Genomic DNA, 22210 nt, shown 5'->3' with positions numbered 1-22210 from the left:
TGCGCATCATCTTCAGAGCATGGTGTACGTCTTCGTCATCACAGTGCTAGTGTCTGAAGTTGTTTGTTAGATATGTGCAAAATTATTCCTTAAGTGTACCGAAGAAACCACTTACTGAGCGCATTTGCGCTTTGGCTGAGGAATTTCGAACGCATATTCGGAAAAACCTCGTATATGTATATACAAAAGAAATTTCTGCTAACATGTAAGCCAGACCACACTAACGTGCGGCACAATCGCGGGATTCCGGCCACAGTTCAGACAGGGAATCCACCTCCGGCATTTCGTTATTGTGTCCGTCAGTGCAATTTCTGTTCCCTGCCATATATTTAGCGGCGAGGCATGACTTACGACCAAATTTCGAGATGTTGCGCCTCAACATCAACATTATCTTTTGAAAGGAAACGCTAAAGCAAAACACCTAATCAGTTTAGATTGATCAAGTATTCTTTTAACACTCTATTTATATATCGGAGTAACAGCTTGATTATTAGAACAGAAAGTGAAAATAAAATTTTTGTTTAATTCGTGTCGAAACGCTAGTGAATGCACCTCACTGCGATGTCATAAATTTCAAAGAATTATTTTGTATTCGCGTCGTTAAGGGGCTCAGCAAATGTTCTTGAAACTGGCTAAGTTCAGTACTCGCCTTTTTTATTATACAAATGGCTCTTATTTAGTTACAAAAACTCTGCCCCACCTGTAACCGTCCAAATACATGACATCTCAGTGAGCTGTCGCGTAAAATTCAAGGTGGCGTCACCACCGGCCTTTCTTTTTGTGTATTTTTTGTCTTATGAAGCCTCCTTTGTCGGTAAGAGTGAAGTATACAATGCCTATTCTCTTTAGTGTGCCGTTAAAATAAAATTTACCTTTTTAAATCTTTCTGTGCGAATACGCAATGTCTTTATCTATAATGGCTGTTATTTTTCGAGATTTTTATAAAGACTGCTTTATAGTTGTGTTACACAAGGACCGCTCCAGTCAGTAAAGAGCATTGTGTCACAACGGTGCGACAGGCGCCGATCTGCTTTTAGATAAGATTCCTCTGTGGCCTACATCATCGACCTGATGTGTAGATAATAAATGTAAGCACAGTGCGGTGGTCTGATAGGAAGGTCTCTAGCGCTGGTCTGGCGTTCATTGTATTGCAGAGTGGAACGCTGGTTTAATAAGGAATTCTCTCTATCAGAATCCCTAACAATGATGACGAGTTGGCACGTATGGCGATTCATTTTGGTAAAATCTGCGATACATTGCCTGATGATAAAATTTTGAAAGGACGTTGAAATATTGAAAGGAAGGTAGACCATTCATTGAAGCATTTGAGAAACGCAAGGACGCGTTAATATTTCATGTTGCTCGTGCCATCCGCTCGCTATACGGTGTGGGATGGTTACGAATTATGGGGCTGGATGGAGGACGGTGAGGATCGAGAGGGAGACGGGAGAATAAAGGGTAAGCACAGGCTCAAATCCAGAGCTTGTACATTGTGCTGGGATAGTCCCCGTAGCGCCCGGGCCGTAGCGGAAATCTAGGGAAAGCAGAGAGCCAGCACAGCAACATCTTGCAATGGTCAGTCCGTCCGGCGATGTCCTTAGCCCGAAAAAACAGCTGACGAGGGAGCTGATTGGCTTACTCATTTAACGATAGCCGCGCGAGTGACCTGGGGCGGTATTCTGTAAGAGTCCATTTAGTGGACAGTCCGCTTCGGCTGTCACCATTGGCTGCTGCTTCACGTGCAGGAAGATGCCAACTAGTCTCCTTCCTGCACGTGAAGCATCAGCCAATCAGCGACAGCCGAAATGGACAGTCCACTAATTGGACTCTTACAGAATACCGCCCCTGGTCTCCAGACCACTGCAACAAGCTCGCGTAAGTTCTGTAGAGGGTGTTGGTGGTCGGTTAATCTCCTCTTAGAAGTTGTCTGGAGCCTGGAAGACGTGTAACTGTTGCATAGCAATAATACATAGCCCAACGCAGACGAAATCCGCCGGGTGAGTTACTCGTTATGACGAAGATGACAGTGCTTAAGACAGGTGACATGACCTAGGTGCATTACGCTGGAACGGTGGCCACTGGCCATGAAGCGGGATATCACATAGTTGCCGTCGCAGACATGACTGATGATGACAAAGGGGCCTGTACAGCTTGCCCAAATGTTTTGAAACAAGCGAAGCTTCCGTTCACAACAACAGAGTGTCACCCTTTGCGTGCGACGCATGTTAGTCGTCATGACGGGCCTTAGCACTATTTTGGGAGACTACTGTGCGGAGACGAGTGACGTATTCCGCGCGGCGAAGCGTTTTCAGAATGGAAGGTTCCGTGCTAAGAGAGACTGCAAGAATGGTGTCGAGTGCACGAAGTAGTGAGCGCACGCAAAGCAGGTAAAAAGGGCTACAACCAGTGGTCTCATGCTGTGCAGTGTAAGCGACAAAGAGTAAGATGCACTCCCAGTTTCTGCGCTTCAAATCCACGCACGCGTACATTGGAAGCATGTTTGTGCGTTCGATAAGGCAATTCGTCTGGGGATGATATAGGCTAGCATGCCGAAATGTGGCAGCAGGAATTAGAGGCTCCTCGACGATGTCGGCCACAAGCTGGCAACCACGATTGCTAATGATGACACACGGAGGCCCATGGCCCAAGATGACAGAGCACAGCATGAAGCGTGAGAGGCAGGCACGCGCTACTGAAGAAAGTGCGGCTGTTTCAACGTATCGTCTTCAATGGTCTCCAGAAGGCCTCGAAATATCGCATCCTGTTCACATGCGACGGCCACTTTGTGTCGCAGGTATTTTCCTCCAGTGTTACATCACCTTATTCGTGTGCACCTGGGGTCTCACAAAAGGGAAACCACGGACCCAGCAGAAATGGACCTTGGTATAGAGCACGTCTGCGAGCACAGGGCTTCTTACAAGACATACGTGAGTGCGCCGTACCACGTGCATCTATCTATCGCACAGCAGGGTGGCCTATATCAATTTCCTCTAAACCACCTTCATTTCACGTGCTAGTGCGTTCTGCGTGCGTGTTTATGTGTGTCAACTTTTTTTCTTTCTTTCAATCACTTCTCATCGTGCCTAGTCATGCTTTACACTTGCAGTAACGCAAACGTCTATCTAGGCTGACCTCTAAATTTAGCATTAACCCTTTTCGCAGTCGTACAACGAGAGAGAAGGCCTCGGCGGAGAAAGTAATTAAGTCGGACAGTCGTCGCGAATACACTGTTCTTAGTATTCAACAAAACGCGGCGATTCTACGCAGAACCTAGAATCTCATATAGAAAAATAAAATAGTTTTGCTTATTCATTAGGACAGCAATGCGAACGCGGTAAGCCACCCGATTGTTAGGACTGACCTAAATGTATACATAATCGTATAAGCTTAGGCTCATTACGGTCCTTAAAACACACAAGCATAATAGCTTCACCCTGAACGGCGTAGAATACTTCATCAATCTAAACTTACTTAGTGTTTCTCTTTAGTTTCCTTTTAGGATTGGCGGCTACCTCGAAACACACCAAAATTTCTGTACAGTGCAAGATCGTTGACTATCGACTTGTGTGTGCGAGGCCGTCGTAAAGTAGGATAACGTCCCTTAGCGGTATTCATGCTTTAAGATGTTTGAAGATGTAGGGACGTCGAGAGGTACCACATATGAGCCAAGCATCACACTCTCGCCCCTGTTGATCTCACTAAAACACAGCGGAAGTGCTGACCCCAATTTTGAATGGCTGATGGCAAAGTGCAGGATGCCATTCGCTAATAAATTATGATCAATTAGACTCTCATTTACAGCTTAGGTGAAGTCTACCTGCTCATTTGAAATGTTCCTCGTGTAGTGGTCGTTACCACGTTTAATGCAATCACTGCTTAAACAAATTCGTGGTCCTATGAGCGTATGAGAAGTGCGTGCAAATTTTCAGCAATTTATTTTCTTAATGTGATTGAAACGAGAGGAAGTAGCAGTTAAACTCTCAGTTTAACACTTTCACTGAAACCTAACCTTTACCAGCTTTTACATACATTTGCATTATCCGATCTTTTTAATTATTTCGTGCCTTGAAGGTAATAACAAATAAAATGACATAAAATAATCATATACGCGTTTATTTCCTTCAAGAAAATTGACTTAATTCAATCGGAAGCATTCAAGCAGTTAGATAGACCTCTTTTTCATAGAAATTTATGTAAGGAGACATGGCACCTATGTATACGTATGCAATGTATTCATGTATTTAATGTGTGCAAGAAGAGGCACCCCCTATCGCTCTGCTCCGACCGACAATAATAAGAGAAACGCCCCCAAAAGCAAGAAGCCATAGCGACGCAAAAAGCTTTTGACGGCATAAAAAGTCGACATCCTTCAAAGTGTTAAAAAACCTTTGTTGAGTACAGAAATACAGGCCATGTATTTTTTAAATTTAGAGTTTGATTATTCGTTCCCGCTGTGCCTACCATTGAATAACTGCCTCTATCAGATTTCTTTCACCGCATTTAGCATAAGCAGCTACATGCGATTCTCGGCTTGCTACGGCATTGCTGGAGACTACAGGTTGCTCTTCCATAGTACGTTCAGCTTTTATGAGCCCGAGGGTCAACCTGAGGATCTTAATCTCCTTTCGGCATACCAGAACACTTACCAGATCAGTATTGATGCTTTTGGCTTCTGTGAGGAATTGCAGCCTATATTCATGGCCCGTGTTCTTGATACTTCAATTGTGCAATAGAGTATTTTGATTGGCTGGCGTTTGGGCCGCCAGCCGCGCATGGCCGCGATCGGCATAAGAATAAGGGCCCATTCACACTTGCGACTAGGCGAGGTCGCGCGACCGATTGCGACTGTCGACCAGAAAGCTGCTCAAGACGAACGATGTTCACACTGACAAATGCGACCGACGAGTCGCTAAACCGAAATGTCTCGCGATATGGCGTTCACGTCTGCTTGAAATGTCATCGCCGCGTAAAACAAGCGTCAGCGTATACGGACGTCCTGTTCCTTCGCATCTGATTGGTTCACCTGTTCTACGACTGCGGTCGCGCGACTGAAAAATCGAGCAATGAGCGACTGGCCTGAAATGGTCGCATTTTGAGAAAAGCGACCATTTGCAACTACTTGCGACTGGTCGCTTTGCGACTAACGTGGTCGCGCGACCTCGCCTAGTCGCAAGTGTGAATGGGCCCTAACGTGATCGCCATGGCAGTGACCGATTGCGGAAGAGTCGTACACAAAAGGAAGTATGTGAATGCGAGCCCGTGCATTGAGGTTATTTCTGCAAAAGAAAAAAAATGAAAAGGAGCTAGCAGTTGGTCCGATCGGCCTACCGGGCCCACGCTCTGATTAAAGACGTGACTAAGGCAGATGCCAGCGAAGTAAATGCTTCAGTCATAACGCCTGCAGAATATCTGACCACGTGTTGAACGCCATCCGGGCTTTTCTATTGTCGCACCACTGTAAAGTGGGCGTACTTCACTTTCAAAAGTGTTTACACCCTCCGTGGCTTATCTTGTCCCCAAACAATCGTCACCTATCTTGCGTGAATATTCTTTATCTAGTGCAGCACGCTCAATACCATCCAATACGCTATTTCACGTGGATAAGTGTACGCCATTCGTGGCCTGAAAGTTGCACCCGTGAAGTGTTAAAGAAAGCGTACTCAAGGCAGATGACAGTCATTGCTTGGCGATAAGATCAGCCTGAAAGGATGGAAATGCATTGTCCTTCTCATACAGATAAGCCGTGACCTTGATATTTCAGGTGCTTCTAGTTTTTGTTATTTATGGACATTTCACGCGTCAAGAAATACTCAATCGCGACTGCCGGTACAGCTAACGCAGGCGAGATGCTGAGCTACCTAGCGGCGACACATGACGAGGTTTCTCACAATTCAATGGGCTATACATACCAATATCAACATGCTTTCACCCCGAAACGTAGCGTTTACTACACTCGGATACATTGATTTATCGAATCAATGGTAGAGAAAGTGTGAACATGGATGGGAAAGTGAAGAAATAAAAATGAAAAGCCACCTATACTAGAAAACTTGCTTCTTGATAGACAGATGTCATGAGTTATTTGCCTCATCTGACACCCCTTCATCAGTTCAAACTTTAGAGAAGCGTCAATGCAACACGTTCTTTGCACTTGATGTTGCAGATTTCTAACTTGTTTACACATGCTACGATATAGTGCTTACTTTAGGCAGCACACTTCCGCACTGAATTGCAAGGCGTTAACGATAGTTTGTGGCCTTGGAGAAGCTGAGTTGTGTTTTTGCACGCAGAACGACATCGCCATCATCAAGCTCGACAAAGACGTTCCCCTGAGCCAGTTCATCCAGCCTGTCTGCCTGCCTGAATACTCCCTCAATGACACATTGCCAGAAAATACCGAGCTGTACGCTACTGGCTGGGGCAAGATTGACCGTGAGTATACACCATGATGGAAGTCTATCATATCGTGTGCGCGATTTCGTGTTTTATACAAAAATTCTTTATTCTTTCCTGCTTACACAGTCATTCGCAACTGGCGTAAAAAGTCTATGCACACGTGAAGGCAATCTCGTACATGCAACCCGTAATATTAAATATGGTGTTAAGATGCGAGAATGTTTGTTGGCCAATATACGATCAACACAACCACATTACCGAGTGTCGTTTTACTTGAATCCAGTAGCGCTTACTTGGGATCACATTTTTTAGTGGCAGGAAACATTGTGCAGGCGAACACAGAACCATGTCGTCCTTCTTTATTAGAGAGGCCACAAACCAGGAGGGACGTGAACCTCGTTACATACCACGAATATTCGCCGAAGAGGCCCACAATGCATCTTATTAAAACAAGACAGGCTTCAAATAAAAAAAACGAAATTATATTTTTCTCAAGAACGAAAACTGAAACAAACACACAAGGACGCTGTGCGTGGTTCCGTAAGCTCGAAATGAGAGTGCAAGCACTGATATGTAGACAGCGCCAGGTCTTCGTTGTCTTCGCAACGCGTTGCAACCAACCCTACTCCTAAGCGAAGTTTGGACGATTTTGAATGCGAAGCATTCTTTGCCTTTTACCAAGCAAATAATGGTGGCAGAGCAAAGAAATTTGGTGGCAAATTAAGGCCACGGCTCGTCGCATATATCGTAACGATTTCGCACGCTGTGCCTGAATAAACATTTGTTGCTCTGGAGTTGTTAACCGTTCTACAAATCAGGTAACACACACACACACGCCCGCCCGCACAGAAGTCACTTTTACAGTAATATCTTGGCAAGTGAGAGAGCTCACGATGCGTCGCTGGAGCTCGGTCTCCCCGTATTGACGTGGGTGTGGCCCGCGGCTTCGTCGCCTCCCTGAGAGGGGGCAACGGAGCTTCTAAAGACTTTCATTAAATTTCTGGGTCTGTCTGTCTCTTGGCAAGTGACAGTGATTAGACTGCGGGCCTGAACTTTTCTGAGACCTATAACAAACCCGAGCCGCAACCAATCAATGTGCACGCAGAGGACAAGGACGGGGACATGGCTGACGTCCTGCGGCAGCTGGAGACGCGGACCTTGAACGCCGACGAGTGCCAGCAGCGGCTCAGCGTCAAGTTGCTCGACACAGTAATCTGCACTGAACATGTAGCCGGCTCCACTTGCCACGTAAGAACAATCTAATATCAAACTGCTAGCCATCGGCTTAAGCCTTTAGCAGGACGCCTAAGCAGTATCTTAACCTCCCTGCCTTTCCCACCCCGTTTATCTCTCTCTTTCTTATAGACTATAAGGATGTTCTCAAAACACCAATATCAATATACTAAATCTGCTTTAGTTACTTTTATTTTCGACAAAGATGATTTTGGAAGAATCATGCTTTCAGGGTTCATAAAATTTGTTATCTGAGTCACAAAGTTTCATTGCGATGTTTATTGAATACCGTGAGTGAGGATGACAACGCTCACATTTTCAGATATGATACATGTGTTGTTAAATATAACACGGAACTACTCCTGTAAAATATTTATATTTCGTTTCTGATGTCTCTTTTATGTCTTTCTTTCTTCATTGTGCACCAAACTAGAAGGCTTGGACATGGTTTCTCAGGCAAGGGTTGAACATTTGGCGAGTTGGGAACGTCGCATCTTGAATGTGCTCACAGCGCACATAGACTTAGGAAAAGACATATTTCACTCTACCTGTTCCTTTTCCTAGGAATGTGTGCGCTCTGCACATATTCAAGATGCCTTTTCGGCACATTAGTAAACCATTCAGTAGAATAAATATACAGGGGCGTGCTCGCATATATTTAAATTACAGGTGTGGCTCACAATTACACCACGAGCTATTCGCTTTAAAATTACACGTGCTGAAAAACAAAAAAAAAGTAATAGAAAAGACGAAAACCAACAAATAAAGCCCGAACAGAAAACTAGTGTTGTAAGGCGGGCTTGTTGGCATAGCCTCTTGGAGAACTCTTGTAGCGCACATAGACGTGGACGCAAGAAGGCCCATGAGAGACACCGCCTCGGCGCCGTGTCTGTCTCTCATGTGCCCTCTTGCGTCCTCATCTGTATGCACTACAAAGTGCTCCTAAGTCCCAGCTAGAGTTCGTAGGCGCGCGTAGCTTGGATTGAAAGGACACTAAAGGCAAATATTAAGTCAACGTGGACTTACACTATCATTCCAGAATCATCGTAGCTTGTTTCGGGCCAAGAAGAGACTTTAGGATGAAATCACCTCTGAAAGGGAAAGCTGAAAAAAAAGCAAAAAAAAAAACAATTATCGTAACTTGCACTAGTGGCGCAAGGTTAAACAAACAGAGGAGCTGATCGGCACCTAGCTGGTCCTGGCGTTACAAGTAATGCTTTTCCGGAATTTATTGATTATTGATCGATTATCGATTGCCTATTGATTGGCTAACGCAAGGTATTGGACACGTATTTGGGCTGGGCTAAGCACTACCAAGTCATCCCCAGAATTATCCGGAATTTCTTTATTATTCATCGATTATCGATTGGCTATTGCTTGGCTATCGCTTGGCTATCGATTGGCTATCGCAAGGTATTGGCCACGTATTTGGGCTGGGCTAAGTACCACCAAGTCATACCCAGCATTATCCGGAATTTCTTTATTATTCATCAATTATCGATTACCTATTGATTGGTTATCCATTGGCTATCGCAAGGTGAAGCGAGGCACAGCTGTGCGCAGTGATATCATCACTAGGCGAGTTTTTGCGAACGCTACGCGGCGAAACGAACAGCTTAAACAGCTCCGCTGTTAAAACGGCAACTCCCACGCCCTGTGGGAATCGATGTCATCCGAAGCAGTGTGCGGAGAGCCTCCCAAGTTTACGAAACGACCATGAGATCACCAAGACGTAGTCAGCTGTTTCATGAGCTACATGGTACGCATGTCATGACTTATCAGTTATTTTCGTCATACACTCTTGTCATACTACGCCAGTTTTGGTACCTACCATGTTAACGAAACGACCATGAGAACACCAAGACGTAGGCGGCTAGATAGATAGATAGATAGATAGATAGATAGATAGATAGATAGATAGATAGATAGATAGATAGATAGATAGAAACTCTGAAAGTGGCAAATGTTCACCAAGAAATGCTTCGCATTAAAAAAAAAAGCTTTATTGGTGCAGTGATTCTTATTGAAGAGTCACGATTGGAGGGTCTGGTGCTTCCGTTGGCCGATGTATTTGTTCCCGCCACCTGGTCCGCGAGCCATTTCTGGTAAGTCGGATCCGGGTAGAGCGGGTAGGCCTCTCATCGTGCCGTGGATCTGTTTTCTGGCGTTATACATTTGAGATTTGGATTGCGCGTACAGGAGCAGATCGTACGGAGTAAATCTCCCGCGGGATTGTAATGCGGGCATTGGGGCGCTGGATAAATGTCCGGGTGATACATGTGTTACGGGGACCGGAAGCGCGTTTGTGTGGAGCTGTCGGAGTAACACCGCCTCTGTTCCGGTGAGAGAAGTATTTCGCACAGGATCTCTACGTAAGGCGCCCGCAACGAAAGGGGGCGAAGGGGATCGGCTAGACTCAGGGTCCAGGGGCTGCGAGGGGGCCGAGCGCTCGGGATAAAGAATCGCGGGCTTAAAGCGTGCTCGGCGACGTTCCCCCCGGTCTTCCCCTGATGACCTGGAAGCCATATAATCCGTTTGGGCATAAGATTCTCGATTATGCTCAGGCATGGCGTATATCCTGCCCTGATAAAACTTCGGCACGCCGCTTGGGAATACGTCATTATTATGGCCCGAGGATGGGCAGATATGACCATGGCGATGGCCAACTCCACCGCTCGAGTCGACTCGGTGTTTTTGATGGATGCCATAGCTATTGGTCTATCGCTGGAGTGCTCAGCAGGCTGCGGCTGTGGTTGCTCTATTCTTGGAGTCGCAGCGCCGACTGCGATTTCGGCGGGGTGGCGGTGCCATGCTATCGAATATTCCGCATCTTGGTCTATGCCGCTCGGTTTGTGCTGATCCTCAACTAACCTATTTGATGCCAACTTGGGTCACGGGGTATGTTCCAGCAGGTGTGTGCAGCCGTTCAGTGGACGTCTTTTATGTCAACTTCGGTAACTAGGTATGTGCCCCTGGGAATGTGCCACTTTACAATGAGGACAAAAATCTCTTAAATTTGTCCCATGCTTAGTGGAATCGAGCCCACGTCACAAGGGGGACTCAAGGACAGCAACCTGTCGCATTACCAGGCTGTGCCATAAATTCACTGGGTATTTTGCCGTTCTTTAAAGAACGCCTTTACCCAGCCCTTTAGCCAGCTGCGCCACGAAACCGCGGGGTATGTGCCACTCTTCAATGAGCCTCTCACCAAATTGAGTCCCTGAGTACGTGCCATTGAGCGTGCGCCAAGCGAAGCCACAATTCGCAGCGTTCGAAGGCACCGACGCGCCTCTCTTCTCATCTCGAAGGCCACGCGCGGACTTCGCGGCAGTACCAATAGATGGTGGAGCACGTCTAGCAGGAAACGCCATAGAGTAGCTCGGTTACCGCATGACGCGTTTCTCAGCGTTCGCACGCACCGGCGCGCCATTGCATTTTGGAGGCCACGCGCAGATTTCGGGGCAGCGGGGCTAGATGGCGCTGAGTGTTCTTAGGGAAGCGCGAAAGAGCAGGCCCACTGCAGCACACGCCTTATATTAAACAAGTTTCAACGGTGCAATGCGTTGTGTCATTATATTGATTCAATGCTAAATGCATTACCGTCGACAGTCACCGTGAGATGGGTGCCGCGGAATTTTTAAACGCGTAAGCATTTCTATGGTTACCGAACGAGAAATCTGTCCGAGAGTCCGTCCGTCTGTCTGCCCATCCTTCGCGTGAGACGATCGCTTTCAAGATAGAGCTAGCAGCAATGTTTTACCACCTAAGTTGCTCACACATTCTCTTACATTATTTGCAAAGTTATTCCTCGGATTCTTGATAATGACAGCCCATAAACAAATGTCATGAAACAAAGCACCTGCATCACATGCCTTTTGTGTTAAATCTTCTCCAAGGTAATATTAAAAGTGTGAAACAAAATATTGACAGTCACTTTAGCATCCGCCAAAGAGGGTGAAGGCGAAAGCCTGCGCTCAAAAGACATTCATTGAATTACTTGACGTTCTCATTCGAATGCATTGCTACTTCTTATTTCGTTTTCAGCAACAATGGGGACGAATGACAGCAAATGATTGAGGACCTTAACCGAGATAGTGTAAGAGTGGGGTTGAAGATTAACATTCAGAAGACAAAGATAATCTTAAATAGCCTGGCAAGAGAACAAGAATTCAGGATCGCCAGTCAGCCTCTTGAGTATGTAAAGGAGTACGCTTATCTAGGTCAATTACTCACAGGGGACCCTGATCATGAGAAATAAATTTACAAAAGAATAAAATTGGGTTGTAGTGCATACGGCAGGCATTGCCAAATCCTGACTGGGAGCTTACCAATGTCGTTGAAAAGAAAATTGTACAATCATTGCATTCTACCGGTAATAACATATGGGGCAGAAACTAGGAAGTTAACAAAGAAGCTCGATAACAAGCTAAGGACCACACAAAATGCGATGGAACGAAAAATATTAGGCCTAATGTTAAGAGACGGGGAGAGAGCGGTGTAGATCAGAGAACAAACGGAGATAACCGATATTCCAGTCGACATTAAACGGAAAAAACGGAGCTGGGCAGGCCATGTAATGCGTAGGATGGATAACCGTTGGACCATTAGAGTTACAGAATGGATACCAAGAGAAGGGAAGCGCAGTCGACGACGGCAGAAAACTAGGTGGCGTGTTGAGGTTAAGAAATTTGCAGGCGCAAACTGGAATCAGCTAGCGCAAGACAGGGGTAATTGGAGATCACTGGGAGAGGCCTTCGTCCTGCAGTGGACATAAATATAGGCTGATGATGATGATGATTACTTCTTTGAAACGCGCAAGCATTTCTATGATTGCCCAACAAAAAACTGTCGGTGCGTCCGTCCATCCGTCCTTCGCGTAAGACGATCACTTTCAAGATAGAGCCAGCAGCAATGTTTTCGCCAGCTGTGGAAGAAGACGACGACGAACGCGCGAGCAGTACCACAAGCGCATCTCTGTGACCACGTGACGTGTGCAATCAGGCACGCACTATACGCGCGGACAACTTTCTGTGGCAATGTAGGGAAATTTGCTATGGGCGCATGGCTGCTGCTAAGGGTTACCGCACCAAGTAGTCGAGCAGCGTTTTACAGTGCTTTTGGTTGCTCGGAACCATCGAGGAAGATTATTAAGAGTAGAAACTCCCGTAAGCGCGGTCGTGCGTGGGCGACCAGATAACGTCACATTAGTATGCGCCGACGGGGGAACATGCAGCGGTGGCACCTTGCGGCGCATCATGCCAGGAGCAGCAAAAAAAATGTCGCAGTTTCGCCCGAAAGGCGAAGCATCAATTGCGATAGCAAATTAGTAGAGAGCTATTCGGAGTAGGGATAGTAGTTTTATCGGCTGCATAAACTTGGACACATTCACTTACTAACTGAATTAACAAGCGTGGTGTCAGCGCGCACAATCAAACATGAATAGATCACACTGAATGACCGCGGACAACGACTGTCAAAACGCTGGCAGCAGGCGCAGCCGCCGCAGCGGACGAAGGTCTATCGCTGCAACGGAAACTGAGCGGCGAATGCATAGCGCATACAAAGTTCACAGTCGCGTGGAGATAACAGACGGTGCGGGCGACCGCCACAGCCGCGGGCAAAGTACGAGCGCAGTTGTTGGCAGAGTAGAAGCAGCACCCCCCCCTCCCTCCCGCGCTGCCTTCCCGCTTTCTTGCTTTCGCGTGGAGATTGAGTGGCAAGTTCCCCTTACGCCCGGTTACAAGATACGCCTTCGGTGCCGGAGCACAGCGCCGCATCGCTTCCCTCCCTCCCATACCCCCATGGCCTTTCGCGCGACGGTTGCGTTTGCTTTCCGCCGTGCGTTCACTCTCCGTAATAGCGCGCGTCCCGCGCGCTTTTGCTCGCGCAGACGGCGCGCGGCGACGATTTTATCGCCCTTGGACTTTATCCGGAACCTCACGGCGACGACGACGACGATGGCGACGACGACGGCAGAAATCTGGTTGAAGTGTCCATATAATTGCTATCGCAATAAAAAACACAAAAAAGCAGAACCCCGGCGGGCTGCTCGGGCGCGTTCTTTTTGGCGGCACCCGTGTCTCCCGCTCAAAGCAGACGACAAGCGGACGACACGGGCGTTCGCTTCAGCGTGCACGCCGTAACGTTGTATTAGGGGGCCTTAAAGTCAAACAGCGACTCTTCTGGTCGGTGTCTGTTCGAGGGTCGTAATACTAATAGCGCTGATACATGCAGTGTGCCCTTGTTCGGAATTAGCTAGCCTAAGATGGGACCCAGGTGGGACGCGTGAGTGCCCTCAGTAGAACTTGGCAAGCACGCGGCTGAACGGGAGCACACATACGCGGCCGGTTGCCTTGGCAACCAAAACGGCGATATTAGACAGTTTTAGTTTAGCGTGGTTACCGGAATAGCGGGCGTACCGGAATAGCGAGATCGAAATGCGCATGCGCAGAACGCTACACGACCCATACCGTTTACCGTGCGCACGCCTTGCCCTTCACTTAGTACCTACGTCTGAACCCATTTCAGTGGTTTTTGAGTGTTAATCTTTTTTCGTGGAGTCGTTGTCGTGTTTGCTGAGTCATGCTCATTACTATGACTTCTACCCCCCTCCTGTAGAGTTTCCCTCACTTAGTACCTACGCCCGAACCCATTTCGGTGGTTTTGGAGTGTTAATCTTTTTTTGCTGAGTCGTTGTCGTTTTTGCCGAGTCATGCTCATGACTCTGACTTCTACGATCATCCTTTAGTGTTTCCTTCGCTTAGTACCCACGTCAGAACCCATTTCAGTGGTTTTTGAGTGCTAATCCTTTTTCGCTGAGTCATTGTCATTTATTATGAGTCATGCTCATGACTATGGCTTCTACCATCACCCGTTAGTTTTTCCATAACTTAGTACCCACGTCCGCACCCATTTCAGTGGTTTTTGAGTGTTAATCTTTTTTCGCTCAGTCATTGCCGTTTTGGCCGAGTCATGCTCATGACTATGACTTCTACCATCATCCTTTAGTGTTTCCTTCATTTAGTTCCCCCGTGCGAACCGATTCCATTGGTTTTTGAGTGTTAAAGTTTTTTGCTGAGTAATTGTCATTTTTACTGAGACATGCTCATGACTATGACTTCCGGCATCATCCTTTAGTGTTTCCTTCACTTAGTACCCACGTCCGAACCAATTTCGGAGGTTTTTGAGTGTTAATGATTTTTCGCTGGGTCATTGTGATTTAAGGCGGCTGTATTATTACCTACATGACACGCATGTCATGACATACATGTCATGGCCAATCATTTATGTTCGTCATACAGTGTTGTCATACTATGCCAATTTTGGTACCTACGAAGTTAACGAAACGTCCATGAGAGCACCAAAACGTAGGCAGATGTTTCAAACCTACATGATACACATGTCATGATATTCATGACATGACTATGTCATGTTTCATGACTTACATGACACGCATGTCATGACATATCATTTATGTTCGTCATATGCTGTTGTGATAGTATGCCAATTTTGGTACATACCAAGTTAACGAGACGACCATGAGAGCACAAAGACGTAGGCACATAGATAGATAGATAGATAGATAGATAGATAGATAGATAGATAGATAGATAGATACTGTCAAAGTGGCAAATGTTCGCCAAGAAATGCTTCGCATTTAAAATAACATTCCACTTCAGTCATTAGAAACTCGCTGAATGATGCACTCTTCTCTGTCGGTTTCACAGGTTCATTTTATCATTAAATCTCACCGTCTCCCTATTCGTGTCCCTGCGCGCACGTCACGATGCCTTCACAACACGCTTAGTTGCACGCGCATACATGGTCAAACGCACGCATTTATTAAAATCGTCATCAATGCATCGCGCTATTGCACTTGGAACAATCTCCTGGACCATATCGCATCCATGTGAAACCACGCAACTTTTTGTTATAACTTGAATACGCTCTTTGATAGCACTGTATAATGATGTTTCACTGTACTATTTGTAACCTTTGTTTTGTAAGCTTTTTATGCGATGCTGTAATGAAGAAGAGGGAGCAAGCAGTAGTGGGGCGCTCTCATAGATTTAGGGCAGCGCAGATCACGAGCTGTTGGCACTGAGACCTTTGCTCTCTTGTGACTGTGCTGGTTTTTAACCTGCTGCTTGCCAGGTGCCAACATGTTTCTGTTCCGTAGAAACTGAATGTCCTTCGGTGGACTTGTAAGGCATTATGTATAAATGTAAATAAATAGCTGCTCTAGCCTGCGAGGTGCAGCCGTGCACCCACCGGACAATACGACGGCGCTTCAACTTTGAACTGGACAAGAAAAGCAAGAACACAAATGCAAGCGCAGTACAGCATCAAAAAGTACAAGCTTCGGTTGCACTGGCAATCATCTTCGGTCATTTCTGCCGGAGTTTATTGTTGTTCGGGACCTTTATTGCCGTTCGGGGCCTTTATTGTCGTTCGGGACCTTTGTGTTGGGCTTCAGCCCAACTGGTGGGTATCTTTGTCCCAAAAGCACGTTTCCACAATATCGTGTTATTTAGTGAAATAATATTTTAAACCATTTTAAAATTGCATATGTTATTCGAAATAAATTTTTGAGCTGAATACATGGTTTTTTTCTTTAATTTGGAAACTCTACAGACTATCAGTCTCTACAGCCCGCGACTGCACGCGAACGCGCGCAAAATTGCACCGCGACTGGCCGCTCGAGGCACTTTGCGTGTACTATTTGTGGGCGTCCTTCACGCTCGGAAAAACATTTTTCTGTAGCACGTATTGAGCAGCAGAAAGCTGTATCGCGAGTTTCTCATGATGCTCTGCAATTTTCTCATGGACACTTTTAATCTAATTATACTGATTAAAAGTTTAATAATTAATTAAGGCTAATTATGTAATTAGGCAGAATGCAAAAAATCTGAGTATCTCCGAGCGACGGCAAACAAAATTACTTTGGTTCAGTGTAGTTACGTAGCATTTGCTTATCTTTAAAGTTTGGCCGAAGTTAAGTGAAACACCCTGTACATGGGGTGTCCCAGATAACGTTGTTGAACGAAAAAACAAGAAGACTAGGAAAACACGGCGAAGCATATGATTTTAAGACCCATGGTGTTAGGTAGTCAGGATTCTTACCACTGAACACCGCAGGTCTTGTGTTTGCATCTTGCAGCGTGTTTTTTTCAATCTTCTCTTTGGTTGAGCAGCTTGGCTATCGTTAGTCGGGAAACACGGTGTAAGTAGTTCGTTTAATGTTATTTGTACAAGTTTCATCGCTCATTCCCTCAATTTTTCCTTTTAAGCTCTTATCTCCCTTTCCCCACTGAACAGCCAACTTCTTGCCCAATCCACCATAGTGGTTAAGTCGCCATGATTTAAGGAGCAAGTTAGCAAGCAAGCAAGCAAGCGAGGAGACCGGTGCTCCACCGCTGCTGATGATACGGGCTCTAGCAACATGCAAGAATCTCGGCTTGTCCTATTTTGCACCTGTGAGGTTTACGAGAAATGTGGACTTTGTGCGAACCTTTGAGTACCACCCTATACAGGTACAATGCCACCGATTACGCGTTAGCGATGTATGTATGTTGTTCTACAACGGGAGAGAGGAGAGCACACTGATGGGGATATCCTTCACTATAGGAGTAATTTCAATCGAGGCCATTGTATGAACACAGTACTTCCGGTCAGTTAAAGAAAATATGAGCCCGTAGAATTTGCAATAGCTCGTAAGTTGGACAACACCTTCATGCTCGGAACGAAGTAGGTTAGTCGGCGCAGAGTGTTTTCTGTACATTTAAAACGATATTGAGCCAAACGCCTCTTACTACTATACTTCGACGGTAAAAAACAACACCAGGATTGGTCAAACAAAGCTGCTTATTTGTTTAAGCGCAGCTTTAAAATGCATATAATAAATCACAGAAATACTGCAAGTGCCCTGTGTGTCCTCCTTGCTTGTTTCCAATTTAAGTGGTACTGTCGCGTGTCCAACTGGCGGCCTCCCATTTCCTCGGGTGGGAAGGCCAGCCGTTGGCTGGCCTTCCCACCCGAGGAATTGGAGGCCGCTCATTCATTGGTTCAAACCTGGAGTGCGTACCGCGCCGTCTTGTTTAGAGCCGGAGCGCGGCAGCAACCTGTCGCATGTGCCGTTTGTTTGCGATGTTCGTAGAGTAGAAGCAAGGGCGATATTTTCCGCACTCCTGAATCTAGAGGGTTCCTCTGTTCTCACGTATCGAACCTTGCAGGGCGATAGCGGAGGGCCAATGGTGCGTCGAGATGATAACGGCACCTGGTTCTTGGAAGGAGTCATCTCAGGAGGCCCGCGTGTGTGCGGCAACACCAAGACGCCCATGCGCGCGACGCGGGTGTCGCGCTTCGTGCGCTGGATCGAAGAGTACCAGCGTCGAGACGCCGAGGGAACCCTCGAGGACTTCTGCAAACCGACGGACGTCAAAGCTGCCGCGGAACCATCCATTTGAACACGTACAACTTTTGCATGTTCGAATAAAACGCACTGTTTTCTAGAGCCCTGTAATTAAATTGCAGTGTACTTATTTTTTTATAATAATTTCTTGCGATATAAAAACACACATGAGAAAAAATTACGGGGTATGCTTGGAACTTTCAAAGAATGCGAAGGTGAAAACCTAGTTGCACACCCACCTACAAAGCACCCTCCGAAGCTCGTTCCGCCCGCTCGCCTTCAACAGGAGCCTCATGTTCGCCCGCGTAGGTACCTTTACCTCTCAAGGCGGCTTGTCTTGCACGTGCGGCAGCGGCCTCTGTCGCGACCAGTTCTGCATTCCCAGAACACCTGCGTCTCATTAGGGCCACATGTTCACCTCGCCGGGCCACTGGCGCAGCTTCATCCATAGCCGCTTTCTCCCGACGGCGGTTACGACGAGCGGCATTTCGAGGTGCTCTAGCCTCTACCGCCGCGGTGTACTTTCTCGGTCTTCCCCGCGTGACTAGAGCCTGGCGCGACGTCACCTATAGCGATGTGGAATGAAGCTCTGAGCCAACGCCGCGACGTATACAAAGCGCGCGAGCGGTCTGCGAGCGTGCTGCCGCCGTTTCCAGAACGTAGTGCGGGCGCCGCCGCTTACATTTCCCTCCTACTCCCCAGCGCAGCTGTTGCCCTTTCCCTCCACGCTCCTACTGCGCTACCATTGCATTTTCCCTTAACTCTCTGACTGGGCGCCGTCGCCCTTTGTCAGAACCTTCCTTCGGCGCTGCTGTTTCCCTTTTCCGGCGCGCTCCAGTTTTGTGTAACTCACAACGCGACCTTGAAACATGTAGAGATCGAAGGCCTTCGCCTTAAAAATGTAAAACGAACTTTCCACTTGTTAGATATAGCTTTCAAGGATAAATAAAGGTCTGGACGAAGAATGGCGAATACAAAAGCTGTACTTGCACACTAAAGAAACAAAAATATCAGAGGATTAAAAGTATGTTACAAAACCTCTGCTCATCTTCTCGCACTTTTGCAGCGTATTATATACACTGCCATCACCGTTGTGGGACGGCCCTATTAGGACAATGTTACGATGTCTGATAGGTAATGTGAATCCGGTCTAATATTCAATGGGTCCATTTTGAAATAATCGAAGCTTACCATGCTGCCTCCCTATGCTGATCAGTTCCGCCAACTCTCTGTTAAGTATGTACCAAGTATTGTCTGCGCATGTGTGTCGTATAAAGCATTTATGGAGAGCCTATATCCATGAAACTAATAAATCCATAAAACTATATCCATGAATCCATACACCAGCGGCGGTAATAGCCCTAGAAGACACTGATAAGAACGAGAGAACAGGACGTCCTGTTCTCTCGTTCTTGTCCGTGTCTTCTAGCGCTATGACCACCCCTGATGCATCTAACCAACTTTGCCAAGAAATCTAACCAAAAAGCCATACTTTGAAGTACCACACTTAGCAAAGGGTTTGCAAAAGAAAAATGTACACCACCTTATTGACACGTGTACTTGTTTAGCATTCTGCAGTGACCGCTTTTCGCCGGCTAGCACATATTGAACGTTATCGCTGGACGCAAGACGCGCCTGCAGTTTCTCTGAAGTTTCTCTAATGTTGTCGATGGTTATATCCGTTGTCTGTTGTCATCGAACCTTGTGTAACCTGTCTGTATGCGCGACGCGAATTGCGTAGTACTTGCTGGAAGGCATGCCGACTCCAGTGATTAGGCTGGAACCTTCGGGAGTCATGCATAAAAGCCGACGCGCTTGACCAGCTGAGCAGATTTCGACGATCGGCGACTGTGGTCGCCGCTACCGTTGTGCTTCGACTGTCACTTGCTTTTGTGGGCGCATGTTCGCTCAATAAAAAAAAATTAGGAGCAGCTTCACACTAGTGCGAAGACAGGGCAAACAGCGAAGCTGGCGACCCCACCTATCTTTAACTCGGTTCGGCCAAGTCTTTTAGAGGTAATGCTTGGAGACTCGGCCACGTTTTGCGCAAGATCACCCCGGAATCATCGACAGCCCAAGGAGCAACGAACAATCGGTCATTAAAATATGTACAATGTTTATTCAGTGCCAGTGTCGTAGTCATTCTTTTCATCGCAGCAGGGCAAATCTTCGTCCAGCGCCGTGCGTACACCGTACACCGCCGTGCGTAAGTCGTCTAATGTTCATGAAGGGGAGGCGCGGCGACACCATGCGTTCTTCGACCTCGTTCAGTCGGGGCAGCGATGCAGGTTTCGGCGGGTACAAGAAGCCGTTCGACGCGTTACACTGGGGAAGCTTACCCCGGAGTAGCGAGTCGCGACACGTCTTGCAAAGCTTGGCTTCGTCGGGAAACGCGTCCCGTATGATGTGCACGGCAATCGGCCACTTTTCACAGTCGCGCACAGATTTCAGCGTAGACAAGTTCGAGTCAAACCGCAGCATATCGCACACTCGACAACTGTGACCAAACACACTGCTTAGAAACTCGCGGGCAAATCGTCCGTCGGCACCTCCCATGTCTTTCCAAACTTGCCGCTGAAAGTTTCCAAGACTCGCAGACCCGGGTCGTTTTGGCGACGCTTCTGGACGCTCAAACGATTTTGCTCGGATTCGCGGGCTTCGCCGGCGCGATACTCGATATGGGACCGTAGTCGTCTCGCTCTTGAGTAGGGCGCGGCTCATTTCGCACCGCATTTACTCTGCTTCGGGAGTGACGCTCTTCTTCGGCAGCCCCATTTTCGCGGTGATGTGCTCGGCGCGGAGACGGCGGTAGATTTTCTGCCGCAGCGGCAAGCGACGCGGAGTTATGTATCCCGTGGGTCGGCGCAGTGATGTCGACGGATTCGCTCCACCTCTGCGCAGCCGCGGCAACTACTCCGCATTGTGCGGTGACGTCATGGTTCGGCAAAGCTAAGGCGAAGCGATGTGCCGTGCGCGATGACGTCACGGCTCACGCTGCTGCGGCGAGCCTCGGCGCGGTCAGCGCAGCTGGGCAAAGCGTTGCTAGGCGACGCATGGTGACGTCATCGCCAGGCGGAGGTTTTGCGGCGTACACTCGACCGGACCGTCTTCGAGCTTAAACAGCTTCGCTGTTAAAAGTTTGTTTCGTGGTCCACAGTTTTGCTTCTGTGTTTATCAACGTCACGACAACGTGACAATATATTTACATGAGACGTATATCCCCCCAACCTTTCCGCACGCGCACGGACGCACATTAAAGAAGCTGAAAGAGAACCTACTGAATTTCAAACTGCTGTTTTCGCATCCGGAGAAGAACAAGTAAGTGATAATACTGCTCACTAATTTTGATTTCAGCGACCACTGCTTAATCTTTCGCAGGCATCCCTCATGGAAATTGCATTCACTGGCTCAAGAAGAGGCATAATACGAGTGTAAGAAAACAGATGAACGCTTGTCCTTTGAGCGTGTCTGGCCCCTATAAAAGCTTCCCTACGCTTCGTTCAGCTTGCTACTCCAGATGATTTCCATCGCCTATGAATCGTGACACCCGAGCACAAATTGATGTGTAAAGCTAACGGAAGCGCTCACATTCGAAGGTAATTCTATACTGTCTGGTTAATGCCAATGTCCCAGTGAAGCCTTAAGAGCTTCATTTTAGTGCGCCTTCATATAACCTATCAACTCGCCATTCGGAAATATTCCCATGTTTTATTGCGTGTACTGCGGACCATGCCCTCTACCGTGCGCTGTTACGTTCTAGAGATAAGCAAGGCAGACGCACTTCCGGTGGTGAGAGAAGCACTTTTGCACGCGAATTTTACATCTCCTAAGCTGCCAGAACGCTTGTTCGCTTCCTGCTGTATACGGGCCTGCCTGGTAGGCTATGATATTTATGTTTGCCGCCACGATTTCTTGCGCCGATGCCTATTTCTGTACGCGCGTTTCTCTCTTCCTATCTTGTTAAATGTATTCTCCCTTTTACCCGTACAGGGTAGCAAAGGGGACTTCTCTGATTAACCTATCTGCATGTCCCTGTTTCTCTTTCTATCTCTTAGCCTGGTAGACTTAGTAACAGTGCGGTGTGGTTTGCTCGAATTATAAAAGGCATATGAATGTAAGCAGTAATTGTATCTTTTAAGTGACTCGTTAGCGGTGAATGCTTTTGCAAAT

General features: G+C 47.1%; 1 protein-coding gene across 1 annotated transcript in view; it reads left to right on the top strand.

The window, feature by feature from the left end:
- Positions 1-18156, top strand: part of LOC119444711 (transmembrane protease serine 9) — a 52450-nt gene extending 34294 nt beyond the window's left edge. Inside the window, exons 8-11 of the mRNA XM_049664711.1 lie at positions 2795-2927; positions 6291-6432; positions 7502-7644; positions 17862-18156. Of these exons, the coding sequence (XP_049520668.1) occupies positions 2795-2927; positions 6291-6432; positions 7502-7644; positions 17862-18095 (652 nt within the window). The 3' untranslated portion in view covers positions 18096-18156. The remainder of the gene's footprint in view (positions 1-2794; positions 2928-6290; positions 6433-7501; positions 7645-17861) is intronic.
- The last annotated feature ends 4054 nt before the right edge of the window (positions 18157-22210 follow it).

The sequence above is a fragment of the Dermacentor silvarum genome, chromosome 3 (genome assembly GCF_013339745.2).
Source record: "Dermacentor silvarum isolate Dsil-2018 chromosome 3, BIME_Dsil_1.4, whole genome shotgun sequence".
Classification (NCBI taxonomy): Eukaryota; Metazoa; Arthropoda; class Arachnida; order Ixodida; family Ixodidae; genus Dermacentor; species Dermacentor silvarum.
This window is presented reverse-complemented; position numbering and strand designations above follow the sequence as displayed.